This window comes from Papio anubis, chromosome 4 (assembly GCF_008728515.1).
Source record: "Papio anubis isolate 15944 chromosome 4, Panubis1.0, whole genome shotgun sequence".
Lineage (NCBI taxonomy): Eukaryota > Metazoa > Chordata > Mammalia > Primates > Cercopithecidae > Papio > Papio anubis.
Genome location: NC_044979.1, coordinates 96,877,946 through 96,895,465, shown reverse-complemented (window position 1 = coordinate 96,895,465; position 17,520 = coordinate 96,877,946). Strand labels below are relative to the sequence as shown.

Here is a 17,520-nt window from a genome sequence, read left to right as displayed (position 1 = left end):
AGATAGATGAGAAGATTTAGAATAGAGACATTTTCTCGAACTTTCCTCACAGGTAAACCAGGAGAATTGCTGCTTTTGTTTCTAAGCCTATGATTCTATTTTACAGAATTTTAGAAACCGTTAATTACTTTCATTCCTTAGTATGATTATAGTCATGGTGATACATTTTATCTCGGTAGTTTTCTTTGGCGTTCGTTAGAATGTTGATGTGATCTTAGGCTTTTTTTCCTCCCTCTTTGTTTTTATTATCTAATTATTTTTCTCCATGTAATTCAGGCATCATGTTACATTACTATGTCTTGTCCTGGCAACTTAAATAATATTAAGCTATATTCAAGGCAGATCAGATATACTTTTAGTATCTGCATACTAAATTTTCAAGGACTTTAAAGAAGATAAACTCTGTGTTTGATCATGTCATGAGTAAATAGTACTGTTGTTGTTAAGTGCACAGATTATTGTATCCTACATACCTGGGTTTAATTCTGGTTTGACAGTATGACTTTGAACAAACTTTCTGTGTAAGCCTTAGTTTCTTAATTTGTAAAAATAGGGATAATGAATAGTATTTTATGAGATTGTAGTAGGGATGGGTACATAGGACGTGCCAATGTTAACTCTTGGTTACTGTAATGTCACAAGATGACCAAGGGATGAATAATTGACTTGATTTTAGTACATATTTTCTTTGGAATTTTTATCCATGTTTGAACACAAGTAGTTTAATTTGTGTTGGACAATATTTTATTTAATCATATATTGTGAGTAGCTAAAAGATGAGTCAATAACTATGATTATTTTTATGATTTAATATTCAACTTTTTACTAATAAATATGGCAGGCATTTTTATGTGGTGGTTCATAAATGTCATGACCAGTGTTTTGACCTATGTTAAATTTCCGTGATCTTTTTTATTTGGGTGAATTGTATTTAGCTTCCTGTCTGTTAGATAGTAGGAAAGTAATGCAACAATAGCATATGAGAATTTGATCAAACTGAGCCTTAACCCTGAGAAGCATTAACTAGATTATTTTGTTAGAAATATGCCAATGGATTTAAATGTAGATAATCTTGAAATTTCAAATGATTTCATTCTTTGATTGGTTGTTTACATACTTGATGACCAAAAAACCCAAGATATGTAGTTACTGTCACATTAAATTAAGAAAATAATTTATAAATAAAGCTTCGTTTTAAATGTACTAGGAGGTAACTTTTGAGAAAACTTATTAGTAGATCCTGTTTTATAAATGGAAAGATTATGTTTTGTGACAATTATTAACAGTTTTAAAAGTCAAGTTCTTAAATATTTGATTTTTTTAAGAGATAAGATCTCGCAATATTGCCCAGGCTGGAATAGTAGCTATTCACAGGTGCAATCATAGTGCGCTACAGCCTTGAGTTCTTGGGCTCAAGCAATATTCCTGCCTCAGCCACCCAAGTAGGTGGGACTATAGGCCTGTGCACCAGGCTTATATTTGATTTTTTAAAAATTTTCTAAGCACTTTTATTTTAACTTTTGTGAATAATTTCAAACATATAGAAATAGAATATTATAATAAAACTTCTGTGTATCCATATCTCAGCGTGAACAGTTATCACCTTGTAGACAGTAGTGTTTTGTTTGTATTTATACTTGCTCCTTCTAGATAATTTTGAATAAAATTCCACATGTCATTCCTAAATATTCCAAGATATTGATAGTGATTATTTTTAAAACAACCTTAATACTCTTATCACACCTTAAAAATTAGCAGCAATTACCTAATATTATTAAACATACAGATATAAGGCATGTAAAGATGCTATCTTTTACCAATTGAAGGCATTGAAAAATTAACATTTCGGAACGTGATTAGTGTTAAAGTGGTTTTTGTCTTGTGAATATTGAGAAGGGAAGAGAGTATGGGAAAGTTCTTTTTTTTTTTTTTAATTATACTTTAAGTTCTGGGATACATGTGCAGAACGTGCAGGTTTGTTACATAGGTATACATGTGCCATGTGGTTTGCTGCATCCATCAACCCGTCATCTACATTAGGTATTTCTCCTGATGTTATCTATCCCTCCCCTAGCCCCTGCCCCGTGACAGGCACTGGTGTGTGATATTCCCCTCCTTGTGTCCATGTGTTCTCATTGTTCAACTCCTACTTATGAGTGAGAACGTGTGGTGTTTGGTTTTCTGTTCCTGTTAGTTTGCTGAGAGTGATGGTTTCCAGCTTCATCTATGTCCATACAAAGGACATGAACTCATCCTTTTTTATGGCGGCATAGTATTGCATGGTGTATATGTGCCACATTTTCTTTATCCAGTGTATCATTGATGGGCATTTGGGTTGGTTCCAGGTCTTTGCTATTGTGAATAGTGCTGCAGTAAACATACATGTGTGTGTGTCTTTATAGTAGAATGGTTTAAAATCCTTTGGGTATATGCCCAGTAATGAGATTGCTGGGTCAAATGGTATTTCTGGTTCTAGATCCTTGAGGAATTGCCACACTGTCTTCCACAATTGTTGAACTAATTTTCATTCCCACCAACAGTGTAAAAGCATTTGTATTTCTCCATATCCTCTCCAGCTTCTATTGTTTCCTGACTTTTTTTTTTTGAGATGGAGTTTTACTTTTGTTGCCCAGGCTGGAGTGCAGTGGCACGATCTCGGCTCACTGCAACCTCCATCTCCTGGGCTCAAGCGATTTTCCTGCGTCACCATCCCAAGTAGCTGGGATTATAGACATGCACCACCACGCCTGGCTAATTTTGTATTTTTAGTAGAGACGGGGTTTCTCCATGTTGGTCAGGCTGGTCTCAAACTCCCGACCTCAGGAGATCCGCCCTCCTCAGCCTCCCAAAGTGCTGGGATTACAGGTGTGAGCCACCACGCCCGGTTTGTTTCCTGACTTTTTAATGATTACCATTCTAACTGGCATGAAATGGTATCTCATTGTGGTTTTGATTTTCATTTCTCTAATGACCAGTGATGATGAGCTTTTCTTCATGTTTGTTGGCCACATAAATGTCTTCTTTTGAGAAGTGTCTGTTCATATCCTTCATCCACTTTTTGATGGGGTTATTTGCTTTTTTCTTGTAAATTTGTTTAAGTTCCTTGTAGATTCTGCATATTAGCCCTTTGTCAGATGGATAGATTGCAAAAATTTTCTCCCATTCTGTAGGTTGCCTGTTCACTCTGATGACAGTTTCTTTTGGTGTCCAGAAGCTCTTTAATTAGATCCCATTTGTCAATTTTGACTTTTGTTGCCATTGCTTTTGGTGTTTTAGTCATGAAGTCTTTGCCCATGCCTGTGTTCTGAATGGTATTGCCTAGGTTTTCTTCTAGGGTTTTTATGGTTTTAGGTTTTAAGTCTTTAATCCACCTTAAGTTAATTTTTGTATAAGGTGTAAGGAAAGGGTCCAGTTTCATGTTTCTGCATATGGCTAGCCGGTTTTCCCAACACCATTTATTAAATAGGGAATCCTTTCCCCATTGCTTGTTTTTGTCAGGTTTGTCAAAGATCAGATGGTTGTAGATGTGTGGCGTTATTTCTGAGGCCTCTTTTCTGTTCCATTGGTCTATGTATCTGTTTTGGTACCAGTGCCATGCTGTTTTGGTTACTGTAGCCTTGTAGTATAGTTCAAAGTCAGGTAGCGTGATGCCTCCAGCTTTGTTCTTTTTGCTTAGGATTGTTTTGGCTATGTGGGCTCTTTTTTGGTTCCATATGAAATTTAAAGTAGTTTTTTCTAATTCTATGAAGAAAGTCATTGATAGCTTGATGGGGATAGCATTGAATCTATAAATTACTTTGGGTAGTATGGCCATTTTTCATGATATTGATTCTTCCTATCCATGAGCATGGAATGTTTTTCCATTTGTTTGTGTCCTGTCTTACTTCCTTGAGCAGTGGTTTGTAGTTCTCTTTGAAGAAGTCCTTCACATCTTCTATAAGTTGTATTCCTAGGTATTTTATTCTCTTTGTAGCAATTGTGAATGGGAGTTCACTCATTATTTGGCTCTCTGTTTGTCTGTTATTGGTGTATAAGAATGCTTGTGATTTTTGCACATTGATTTTGTATCCTGAGACTTTGCTGAAGTTGCTTATCAGCTCGAGATTTTGGGCTGAGATGATGGGGTTTTCTAAATATACAGTCGTGTCATCTGCAAACAGAGACAATTTGATTTTTTAAAAAGAATTAAACCTGTGTCATGTGTCTATATGTTTTATAATTAAATAAATTTAAAGTCATAATGTTGTTGTCTTGAATTGTATCAACTGGAATTCTAAAACTCTTCCTTTGGATGGTAAAAATGCATGAGACATAAGTGTTGTTCTTTATATACATGATATTTGGATTTTATATAATAATAGCTCCTTTAGTTGAAAATTGTTCCCCAATTTTTTTTCTTGCTCTGTTTTACTATCCACTGAGTTTTAATAGTGTCTGTTATCATGAAATATTTCTTCTCTGTTGATATTATTTTAAATCTCCTGTTCTTTCTGTTCTATCTGGTTTTCATCTAAAGATGAATTTCAATGTATTTTTATAAATCTTGATAGATATATAAACCTATTGACCTGTGTGAATGTTTACACTCCTGTGAACTAGCTGTACTCCTCCGAGACTATAAACTCATTGCTGGTCTGTTATTTAGTCCAGATATATAAAGATTGAACAACTTTTTATCCCAAAATCATGGTGGGGGAATGTGTACTAGTATGTTGAAATGCTGATGTCCATTTAAAATGTTATAAATGTTTTAAACAAGCTATTTGAAGTATACATACACAATTTGTTTGATGAGGAAAAGTGAGTTAGGTATGGTTTAGGTAAAGCATATCCTCTCATATTACATTTTTCATCACTGCGACTGTACCCACAACAGGGATTCAGATAGTGCACTGAGCAACCCATGTTAGCAATTCATTTCCTATCCTTTTGTAATATGTTAGAAAATGTGTCAGAAAGGTTTCGGTGAACTTTGATCAAATTAGTTTATACCTGTGATTTGACTAATACTTTTCTAGAATCCTTGTGAATTTATTCTTGCTTTCATACTTAGCAACTAATTAATCAGAACACTTTTTTGCCTTATCAAATTTATTTACTACAGAAATCTAATTATCTGTTACTGATTGTTGAGACAAAATCCAAAGGCCAGCTCTCAGTGTAACTGCTAATATATTAAGTGCATCAACACATATTTATATTGTAAAAATTGACAGTCTGAATTTTCTTATTTTTAATATCTTAGTATTCTTATCTTAATATATGGCTTGCTACTACTAGAATAATACAAAACAGCTGTAAAAATTGACTGTATTTTAAAAATTGACAGCCTGAATTTTCTTATCTTTAATATCTTGGTATTCCTAATATTCTTATCTTAATATCTGGCCTACTAAAACTAGAGTAATACAAAACAACTGTATGTATTCTTAAGTGATGGGAGGCCAAAGAAACAAAATTTTTTTCTCAGCATAAGCTCTGCCAGTTAGTGCTGAATATGTAACCATCTTTCATTTCAAAAGTATGAGTAAAATTGATATTTTCTCATAATTGCACAAATTAACAATGCACTTATATTTTATCTACCATGTGGTTGGATTTTGAACATGTCTTGAGATGTTGCTATTTCTTTAGCATTCTTTATATAGCACAGAGTGGGAAACACTTCCTTTTATAAGCAAAAACATGAACAAAATATTTGTTAGAAAACATGTTAAGTTATTTAGTCATGAGATCATCATATGCAACCATTATCTATTTATAATTCTCCTTCTGGAAAATAAATAGAAGTTTAACAAATGCTGTCATTGAATGTCAAGCAAAATTTCAAAATTTTTTTAGAAGTGTGATTTTTAAGTAATGGAGCTATACTAAAATGCTTTAGTGTTTATTGTTATGTGAACCTTATGCAGTTGAGTCAGGTTATCAATATAATTGACTAGGGCCTATGATGAAAAACTGAGATTATATTCTACTTTTTACTATATACTATGTTATCACTCCCAACTAAGTTTGGGGCTACTTAAACCTTGAAAAATTTACTGACGAGGTATTTAGAATCTGTTATTTGGGTATCATAGGAAGGATGTAGTGAGTTGGTGGTAATTGATTTATCCTCCATCATACTGAACCTCCCACTCTTCTTCCACTTTGTCCTCCCTTGGGCAATAATCACAGGGTCGAACTGCCAATCTGTAGACTTAATTTTTTCCAGCAGTACCATCTGGCTCCTTGGCACCAGAAGTTATATTGGTTCTTTGTGGTTGTTACTGAGTTTGTCATATTGTTAGACAGCTGATGGGATGTTTTTTGCTATTCGACCCTTTTAAAACTAATTATTGATTTTTATTTAGAGAATCTTCTTTTGCCATTTATGATAGCATGGCAGGATTTTATTGTGAAAAAAGTAGAATGCGCCTAAACAAATCCTATATAATGTGTCAACCTTGAGATTCTCTTCTCTGTATTGTATTCTGTCTAATTCTTTAGTAGCTCTCCCTTTCAAGAGCGATTAAAATTAATTGTACAGGTTTTCTGTTTCATTCAAACCTGTATGTGTTTTTAAATTATTTGAATTTGCATTTAAAGTCCTGTTATTACTGCAGTCATTTCCTAATCATGAATGTTTAGAAGTCCCTATTAGTGGCACAGATAACCTTCTAATACCCAGCAATACTTTATCCCCTTAAAAAAATGGCCATTTGTATATCATCTTCTGTTTTATTTTGTAGATAAGGTGGTTTTACTGTTATGTCTAATGACATTCATGAACAATTTAAAAGGGTAATTTTGAAAGGTAGTTCTGAGTTTCAGTAATTAAAAAGAATTGCCTAAGCACATTTCTACAAACTTAAGTAGTTTTTTCATACTACAGTTAACTGGACGTTTTTGACGAAGGCAAAAATTATTTGACTTATTTGTTTCTAAAGTAAGGACCATAAACAAAAATAAATATTTTTTTAAACTCTTAAAGAATCTGCATATAAAGCAGTTCATTTTGACAAGTATATGTCATATTTGATTGCGTGTATTTTTAATGGAACATGATAAACATCATTTAGAAAGTTTTAAAGTAGTTATTTTAGAACACAATAAACATCTTTTACAAGGCCCTTTAGAGGTTTTCATTCATATAAAAGTGTTTCTCTTGAGTTTAAATATTTAATTAGAATCTATTAATCTATGTTGCATTATAATAATGGCAGGATACTGATATGTTAGAAATATTTGTAATGAATCTTTTTTTTTGCTGGCGTAAGGGTGTTTGAAATTCCTAAAGAGTGATTTTGCTGGGATTATTTTAATACCACCATATTAGAAGCCTACTAACTACAAATTGGACTTTGCAGAATATTAGATAACATATAAAGCTAATTGCTGTAATTTGGTTGTGATGTGATGTTAAATCCAGTTGTTTATAATTTTTCATTTAAAGTATGCAAAGAAAAGGAGCAGTAAATATCTCTCTGTAAGAGGAGCTAAATCAGGTGTCAGTGAAATGATTCATATGCCAACTGGAATAGTTAACATGCATTTTATTCTACTGTCTAGCAGGAGGAGGTGGGCTATAGAAAATGAATTCTCCACTAAATAATTTACAACAATTATATCAAATTTTAATAACTTGAGCTAAGAAGGCATACATATGATTCATGTTCTCACAGTTTCCTACATTAGAGATTAATTGTGCTTTTGTTAAACAAAAATGTACTCTTATAAATATTTTAATTAGTAAATCATGATTAGTTTAATATTTATAGAGTAGCATCGTTTGATCAGTTTTTAGCTGTAGCTTCACATGAAGCTAAAATATCACAGCTAAATCTGTTGTCTCAAATGCCAGCTCATGAGAATTTGCTCCTAATATCAAGAAATGCCCTGAATTGTTTGTTGGCTTTATCTTAACTCAAATATGTAAAGGGGACAGTAGAACATTTTTCTTTGGAATCACAGAGAGTTCAGTGACCTTTCTGTGGCAAATTATGTAGAAAGAAAATATTTATATTCATTTAAAATAACCTTCGTGAAGAAATAGTCTCATTACCCTGTTTGATCAATTTCTTGTAGCCTGAGCTGTAGCATGCTGCTATTGCCATTGGTTGATGGAATACACTGAGTAGTGGCTAATGGTGATGGTGCTCATCAGGAAGGGTTCAGCCAGCGGTCAGCAACAAATAATTCAAGACTGTTTCTAAGTTTGTGGCTGGTGGAATTTGCTTTTTGCCCCAAGCCAGCGGCATTGCTGAGCTGGGCTATTTGATTAGAAGAGAGGCATATTTGCTTCTTAGCAACTGCACATTTGCACAACCCATAGTCCTTTACTGCCTCCAAAGGTTTTCCTTTTGTGATGGTAGAATAATACTTTATTGTTGATTGACGGACAAAAGAAGTTCTAATACAAGGCAAGCTTATAACCATTTTTGTTGTTGTTGGCTTTTAAAAATTTCAGCTGCATATGCCATTTTTTGAGGAAGTATAGACAAAAGGTATGTATAGTGTAAATCAGTATGGAAACCCCAATGTGCTAGATTTTTAATATATTATCAAGGAGATTTGCACAGCATGCATACAATTGCATACTGTTACTTTTGTGCCTAGCAGGTTCAATGATAGAAAATCAATTCTGACTCCAATGTATGTACCTATATCAATATTCTGGGTGTTTGCAGTCTCCAACTAGAAGTAATGCTAGAGAAAATTTAACTAATAATGTTGAAAGAAAAATTGATGTTAGTAGAACATCTGTATAGCTTTGTCACATTTAAGAACTAGTTTTTACATAAGATAAGAAGTCAAATTTTGAATTCTCAATACAATGTGAGTATAGAATTTGGAATATAGTTCTCACAGGAATGAACTTGCAGGAGAAAATATATGTCTTTAATAGAAGACAGAGGTATTTATAACTCAGCAGTTAGGAAACAAGTGAGAAAAGATAAATTTGGGAAGGACAGTTTGAGTTTTATGATCCTGGGAAACCAGGACCGGAAAAAACAGGCTTTTTTTTTTTTTTTTTCTTTTTTAAAAAAGCATGATTTTATGGCTTTTCTCACTGAAACTATATGGTTAGGACTTGAATCTCAAGATTTTAAGGAAGATGGTATAAAAAGTGATACCACCATAGATGATGATAATTTTATTCTTGCATTATTTTTAGTAATAGTTTTTTTTAACATACCTATTATACCTTAAAGAAATAATGCAAAACTATATGAGTCAATACATTTTGATATACATCATTTAAATCCATTGTTTTACATATTTTGTCGACATAATTCATGGTAAAATGAAATGGCATCTGTAAGATTAATTGCCATTGGTTGATATATTCTATGATGTTATGTTTAGAACATATGGTGCTTTTTTAAGGGATTTTTTTTTTGTATTTTTGTCTCCTAAGGTTTAGAACAGATATGAGAGTTTCCATAATTTAAGATGAACAACAAAAAAGTGCACTGGTGTGAATTATCCAGTTAACAAATCTTGAAACATGTTTTGGGATTTAGAGAAGTTAAAGCAAGTGCAGACATTAACATAGACATAAAGTGTATGTGGGCAAATACTCTCATTTCCCAATAAAAGGACCTTGGGGCATATCAGTATGCATAATATGACCATCACTCTATGTACTTACTAATGAATAGCCATTTTAGTGGCAACCTAAAGCCCAAAAAAGCGAAAAGAAGTGAGGTTGAGTGATTTGATATTGCAAGGCAGTAATATGCCCCTTTGTATCAAGCAGCTGTCCCTTTGCAATTTCGGTTAACATCTTTGAAACAGTTCCCTTAAAAACAAACAGGGCCCTAGGAGGAAATGGAAAATACTTTTAAGAGTGGTTTTAAATTGTTTAAAAATTAACATGCCTGCAAATAAATTCCCAAAGTTAGAATGTGACTTTGATGTTATATAAATTAAGGTTATAGCTTTTGCTAGCATTTTCCTTGAAAATGTGCTTTAAATTACTAAACTTTCTTGTAAATAGTTGCAAAATGGCATTTTAAAACTCTAATCTACTACATTAAAATTACTTGTATTTATTAGTCTATATCATTAGGTGGCATTTACTACTAAGTGCCCCTTTCCCCTCTTTTAATAGCTTAACAGTTTCTTATTTTGGGATACATAACAAATGACAGTTTTCTTAGTGGGGCTTTATAACAATTATCACCTGCAGGTGGAGGGGGGATCTGTTTTATTACTGACTGGTTTCTTCCCTCCATCTCCCACTACAGATATAAAAAGTACAAAGTAATATAGAAAATGGTGTTCTTTTGGACTTAAGTTTTTACATATAGGTCCATTTGTTGAGAGAGAAGAAGAACAGAGGCAAATGGTGGTTTCTGGTGCTTTTCTACTAGGTAAAGAGGGTGTAGAAATAGGGAAAGAGAAAGATGGTGTGGTTTGGGGATATGGATGGGATTTTTCAATTTGTTCATCAGAAAATTTCAGTGCGCAGGTGGCTTCCTGAAGCCTTAAGGTAAAATCAGTAGAGAAATATATCAGAATAATTTTCAGTGGCATGAATGATGAATTATTGTTTTATTACTGAAGAAACTATGGCCCAGAGATATTAGGTGATTTGCCCAAAGCTACACAGCAAATAAAGGTGGAGCTGAGGTAGAAATTTAGGTCTTTTTTTTTTCTCCAAAGCCTGTGATCTTTTTCCGGTAGAACATGAACCTGTTCTTCAGGCGTGTTGTGTTTAGGGACATGAGCTTTGGATGCTAACAAACAAGAGATGAAATCTCTGATACTTGCTTTGTGACTGGCCAAACTACTTGACTTCGTTTTATTTTTATTTTTTAATTTGAAAAATTTAAATTGACAATTAAAATTATATATAGGGCTGGGGATGGTGGCTCATGCCTGCATTACCAGTACTTTGGCAGGCCAAGGTGGGCAGATCACGAGGTCAGGAGATCGAGACCATCCTGTCCAACATGGTGAAACCCCATCTCTACTAAAAATACAAAAATTAGCCAGACATGGTGGTGTGCGCCTGTAATCCCAGCTACTCAGGAGGCTGAGGCAGGAGAATCGCTTGAACCTGGGAGGTGGAGGTTGCAGTGAGTTGAGATTGCGCCACTGGACTCCAGCCTGGCAACAGAGTGAGACTGTGTCTCAAAGAAACAAACAAAAAATATATATATGTATGGTGTATAGCATGATGTTTTGATATGTGTGTACATTTTAGAATGACTAAATCAAGTTATTTAGCTCAAGTATTACCTCACATGCTTATATTTTTGTGGTGAGAACCTTTGAAATCCACTGTTAGCAATTTTCAAGTATACAGTATGTTAAGCAGTCACCATGATTTACAATAGATTTCTCTTGAACTTACTCCTCCTATCTAACTGAAATTTTATATCCTTGGACTAGCACCTCCCCATTCCTCCTATTCCTCAGCCTCTGGTAACCACCATTTTGCTCTCTGTTTCTGCGAGTTTGACTTTCTTATTTTTCTTCTTTTCTTTTCTTCTTCTTCTTCTTTTTTTTTTTTTTAGAGACAGGGGCCAGGCTGGAGTGCAGTGGTGCAATCTTAGTTTACTGTAACCTCAAACTCCTGGGCTAAAGCCATCTTCCCACCTTAGCCTCCTGAGTGGTTAGGACTACAAGGGTGTACTACAATGACTGGCTAATTTTTTTATTTTTGTAGAGATGGAGTCTTGCTAGGTTGGCTAGGTTGGTCTTCAGCTCCTGGCCTCAAGTGATCCTCCTGCTTCAGCTTTCCAAAACACTGAGATTACAGGTGGGAACCACTGTGCCCAGCCCAACTTTTTAACACTGCATATAAGTTAAGATCTTGCAGCATTTGTCTTACTGTGCCTGGCTTTTTTACTTAACGTTTCGCCCTCCAGGTTCATCCACATTGTCACAAATGACAAAATTTCCTTCTTTTTAAAGGCTAAATGGTATTCCGTTTTGTATGTATACTACATTTTCTTCTTCTGTTCGTCTTCATGGGTACTTAGGCTGATTCCGTATCTTGGCTATTGTGAAAAATGCTACAGTGAAGATGGGAGTGGAAATATCTCCTTGACATACTGATTTTATATCTTTTGGATATATTCCCAGAAGTGGGATTACTGGATCATATGGTAGCTCTATTTTTAATTTTTTTGGGGGACCTCCATACTGTTTTCCATAATGGTTGTGCTAATTTACATTCCCACCAACAGTATACAAGGCTTTCCATTTCTTCACATCCTCACAAACACTGGTTATCTTTTATCTCTTTGATAATAGCCATTCTGACGGGTGTGAGATGTTATTTCATTGTGGGTTTCATTTGCATTTCCCTGATGATTAGTGGTATTGAACATTTTTTTTCATATACCTGTTGGACATTTGTATATCTTCTTTTGAGAAAAGTTTATTCAGGTCCTTTGCCCACCTTTTTTTTTTTTTTTTTTGAGACAAAGTTTTGCTTTTGTTGCCCAGGCTGGAGTGCGATGGTGCAATCTCTGCTCACTGCAACCTCTGCTTCCCGGGTTCAAGAGATTCTCTTGTCTTGGCCTTCTGAGTTGCTGGGATTACAGATACATGCCACCACACCTGGCTAATTTTTGTATGTTTAGTAGAGATGGGGTTTCATCATATTGGTCAGGCTGGTCTTTAACTGCTGACGTCAGGTAATCTGCCCACCTCGGCCTCCCAAAGTGCTGGGATTACAGCCCCCGCACCCAGCCACCCCACTTTTTAATTGAGTTTTGTTTTCCTACTATTAAGTGGGTTGAGTTCCTTATGTATTTTGGATCTTAACTCCTTACCAGATGTGTGGTTTGCAAATATTTTCTCCTATTCCGTAGGTTGTCTCTTCACTCTGTTGGTGTTTCCTTTGCTGTACAGAAACTTTTTAGTTTGATGTAACCCCATTTACCAACTTTTACTTTTGTTGCCTGTGCTTTGGGGGTCATATCTAAAAAATCTTTGCCAAGACCAACATCATGGAGCTTTTCTTCTGTTTTCTTCTAATACTTTTAGTTTCAGGTATTCCACTTAAGTCTTTAATTCATTTTGAGTTGATTTTTGCAGTAGGCATTGTTGTTATACCCATTTTGTACATGAAGAAATTAGGTTACATGCCTAGTAAGTTTCGGAACCAAGGTTGAGACCCAAGCCATCTTATTCCAAGGCTTGTCCCCTCCTTTTTTTTTTTATTATGGTAAAAGACACATATTATTAAATTTACCATTTTAACCACTTTTGAGTATACATTTCAGTGGCGTTAGGTACATTCACAATGTTGAGTAACCACCATCACTATTTTCATAATGTTTTCATCATCATAAACAGAGACTCTGTATCCGTTAAACAGTAACTCCCCATTCACCCACCTCCCTACCCTTGCCCCCACAATCTCTATTCTATTTTTAGTCTCTGAATTGGCCTGTTCTAGGTACTTCATGTAAGTAAAATCATACTGTATTTGTCCATTTGTGTCTGGCTTATTTCACTTAGCATAATGTCCTTAAGGGTCATCATGTTGTAGCATGTATCAGAATTTCATTCTTTTTTTAAAGCTAATAATATTCCATTATGTATATATACCAAAATTTATCCGTTCATCTGTCCATGGACATTTATTTGGGTTATTTCCATCTTTTGGTTATTATGAATACTGCAGGGCCTGCACTTTTGACCACAGCCCTATACAGATGTATTAATTATTTATTGCTGTATAGCAGATTACCCCAAAACCTATGTATTATTTTATTATCACAGGCATACCTCAGAGCTGTTGTGGGTTTGGTTTCAGACCACTGCAATAAAATGAATATTGCAATAAAGCAAGTCATGAGGTTTTTGATTTATATGCATAAAAGTTACGTTTACACTGTAGTCTATTAAGTGTGCAATTAGTATTATGTCTAGAAAACAATGTGTATACCTTAATTTAAAAATACTTCATTGCTAAAAAAATTCTGACAATCATCTTACCCTTCAGCAAGTTGTAATCTTTTTGCTGGTGGAGCATCTTGCCTCAATGTGGATGACTGCTGGCTGATCAGGACAGTGGTTGCTGAAGTTTGGGATGGCTGTGGCAATTTTTGAAAGTAAGATAGCAGTGAGTTTTGCCACATTGATTGACTCTTCCTTCCTTGAAAGATTTCTCTGTGGTATGTGATGACATTTGCTAGCATTTTACCCAAAGTAGAACTCCCTTTCAAAATTGGAGACTGTATTAGTCCGTTTTCACACTACTATAAAGAACTACCTGAGACAGGGTAATTTATAAAGGAGGTTTAATTGACTCGCATTCCACATGGCTGGGGATACCTCAGGAAACTTACAATCATGGCAGAAAGTTAAAGACACGCAAGCACCTTTTTCACAAGGTGGAAGGAGAGAGAGAGCAAGGGGGGAACTGCTAAACACTTTTAAACCATCAGATCTTGTGGGAACTCACTCACCATCACAAGAACAACATGGAGAACCCCCCCTTCCCCAATGATCCAATCACTTCCCACTGGGTCCTTCTCTGGACACGTGAGGATTATAATTTAAGTTGAGATTTGGGTGGGGACACAGAGCCAAACCATATCAGAAGCAGTCCTCTCAAATCCTGCCACTGCTGTATCGCCTAAATTTGTGTAATATACTGAATCCTTCCATTATTGTCTTCTCATCAATGTTCACAGTGTCTTTACTAGTAGATTCCATCGCAAGAAACCACTTTTTTTGCTCATCCTAAGAAGCAACTTCCCTTCCGTTCAGGTTTTATCATGAGATTTCAACAGTTCAGTCACATCTTCAGGGCCTACTTCTAATTGTAGTTATCTTGCTATTTCCATCATATCTGCAGCGACTTTCTCCACTGAAGTCCTGAACCTCTGTAAGTCATCCATAAGAGTTGGAATCAACTTCCAAACTCCTTACACTTTTATGTTATGAAGATGGCTTCTTTCCTTAAACCTCATGAACCAAGCTCTGCTTGATTCCAACTTTTCTTCTGTGGCTTCCTTACCTCTCAGTCTTCATAGAATTGAAGAGTTAGGGCTTTGACCTGCATTAGGTTTCAACTTAAGGGAGTGTTGTAACTGATTTAATCTTCTATCCAGATCACTGACACTTTCTTTATATCAGCAAAAAGGCTTTTTTGCTTTCTTACCATTTGTGTATTCACTAGAGCAGCACTTGTATTTACCTTCAATGACTTTTCCTTTGCATTCACAATTTGGCTGTTTGGTGCAAGAGGCCAACTTTCAGTCTGTCCCAGCTTTCAACATGAATTTCTTACCAAGCTTAATCATTTCTAGCTTTGTTTGCTTTGCAGCCTCAAACTCCCAGGCTCAAGGGCTTCTCCTACCTCAGTTTCCTGAGCAGCTGGGACCACAGGCATACAACACCATACCTGGCTTATTTATATTTTTTATATTGATTTATTTATTGAGTGATTGATTGAAATGAGGTTTCACTATATTGCCCAGGCTAGTCTCAAATTCCTGGGCTCAAGCGATCCTCCCACGTTGGCCTCCCAAAGTGCTGGGGTTACAAAAGTGAGTTTAGCTTTTGATTTAAAGTAAGAGGTGTGTGATTCTTCCTTTTATTTGAACACTAAAAAGTCATTGTAGGGTTATTAATTGGCCTAATTTCAATATTGTTATGTCTCAGGGAATAGGGAAGCCCAAGGAGAGGGAGAGAAAGGGGAAGAGTCAGTCAGTGGAACAATCAGAACATACACAATATTTATCAATGAAATTTGCTATCCTATATGAGTGTGGCTCATGGTTCCCAAAACAATTACAATAGTAACTATAGATCAGCATAACAGATATAATAATAATGAAAAAGTTTGAGATGTGAAAATTACCAAAATGTGACACAGAGACACAAAGCCAACACATGCTGTTAGAAAAATGGTGCTGATAGACTGTCTCGACACAAGGGTTGCCACAGACCTTCAATTTGTAGAAGGTGCAATGTCTGCAATGTGCAATAAAGTGAAATGCAGTAAAATGGAGTGTACATATGTTTATTATTAAGTAATAAATATTTTATTTATTCACACATTTCTGTGAGTCAAGAATTTGGGAATGGCTTAGCAGTCTCTGGCTTGGCACTATTCATGAGATTGCAGTCAGAATTTTAGCTGAGGCTGCAGTGATCAGAAAGTTTGAATCCACTTTCTGGGAGGCTCACTTACGTGGCTGCAAGCTGGTGCTGACTGTTGTCAGGAGGCCTTGGTCCCTTTTCACATGAGTTTGTCCACTGTCTACTTGAGGGCCCTCATGACTTTGTAGCTGGCTTCCCCCCAAGAAAGAGCCAAGTAGAAGCTATATAATTTTTTATGACCTAGCCTCAGATGTCACAAAGCATCACTTTAGCCACATTCTGTCCTTTAGAAGCAAGTGGGTGAAGTTGACCTACATTCAAGGGGAAAGGGATTAGGCTCTACCTTTCGAAGGAGGAGTGTTAAGGAATTTGTGAACTCATTTTAAAACCAGCACACCTGATTAGAATAATGAAGAAAGTAATCACTGGTAACAGAAATAATTCCTATGAAAATTATGGTATATAACTGTCTAGAGACATTTTCTGTATGTATATGACCTCATAGTTGTTGATTGTTTCCTAATCTGATTAAAAAGTTTTTGTTCTAAAGAGACAGGGTGTCACTATGTTGCCCAGGCTGGTCTCAAGCTCAAGGGAACCTCCTACATCAACCTCTGAAGTGGGTGGGAATATAATTGCTCACCACCATGCCCAGCTTTATAATCTGATTTCAAAACTAACCCCTGTTAAAATTGTAGTATAATGGTATTTCACTGTTAACTGGCTTTCTTTTTACTAGTTGATGGTGAATTTTAAAACTGTTTCATTCATTATTTGCATTTTAAATAAATTGCCTTTTTATATATTTATGCGTTAAAAGTTGGCACTTTTTTTTTATTTTTTTTGACAGAGTCTCACTCTGTCACCCAGGCTGGAGTGCAGTGGCGCGATCTCGGCTCACTGCAACCTCCGCCTCCCGGGTTCAAGCGATTCTCCTGCCTCAACCTCCTGAGTAGCTGGGACTACAGGTGCGTGCCACCACGCCTGGCTAATTTTTGTAATTTTAGTAGAGACGGGGTTTCTCCATGTTAGCCAGGATGATCTCAATCTCCTGACCTTGTGATCTGCCTGCCTCGGCCTCCTGAAGTGCTGGGATTACGGGCCTGAACCACCAGGACTGGCCCGGCGCATTCTTTTTATTAAAGATTATGTGTTAAAGATTCTAAAACATGATAGTGTAAGCTATAAATATTTCTTCTTTGCTTATAATTTGTGTTATTGATTAAAACAAATTGTAGAAGTATAGAGTTAGAAAGGATAACAGGAAATGTCAAACACTTCATTTTAAAATTTTTAAAAAATTATTTTTAAAACATTTTGTGGGTATATAGTAGGTGTATATATTTATGGGGTACATAAGACATGTTGTTACAGGCATGCAGTGTGACATAGGCACATCATGGAGAATGGTCTTTCCATCCCCTCAAGCATTTATCCTTTGAGTTCTAAATAATCCAATTA

General features: G+C 35.4%; 1 protein-coding gene across 4 annotated transcripts in view; it reads left to right on the top strand.

Annotated features, from left to right (window-relative positions):
* SKAP2 (src kinase associated phosphoprotein 2) overlaps window positions 1-17,520 on the top strand; it is a 209,691-nt gene that overhangs the window by 56,550 nt on the left and 135,621 nt on the right. The window contains exon 1 of one of the 4 annotated variants that reach the window (XM_021935944.2): window positions 16,101-16,487. The exons of the other annotated variants lie outside the window; for them this stretch is intronic. Within the exon in view, the coding sequence (XP_021791636.1) occupies window positions 16,469-16,487 (19 nt within the window). The 5' untranslated portion in view covers window positions 16,101-16,468. Of the gene's footprint in view, window positions 1-16,100; window positions 16,488-17,520 lie in introns of those variants that run through there. 4 annotated transcript variants of the gene reach the window in all.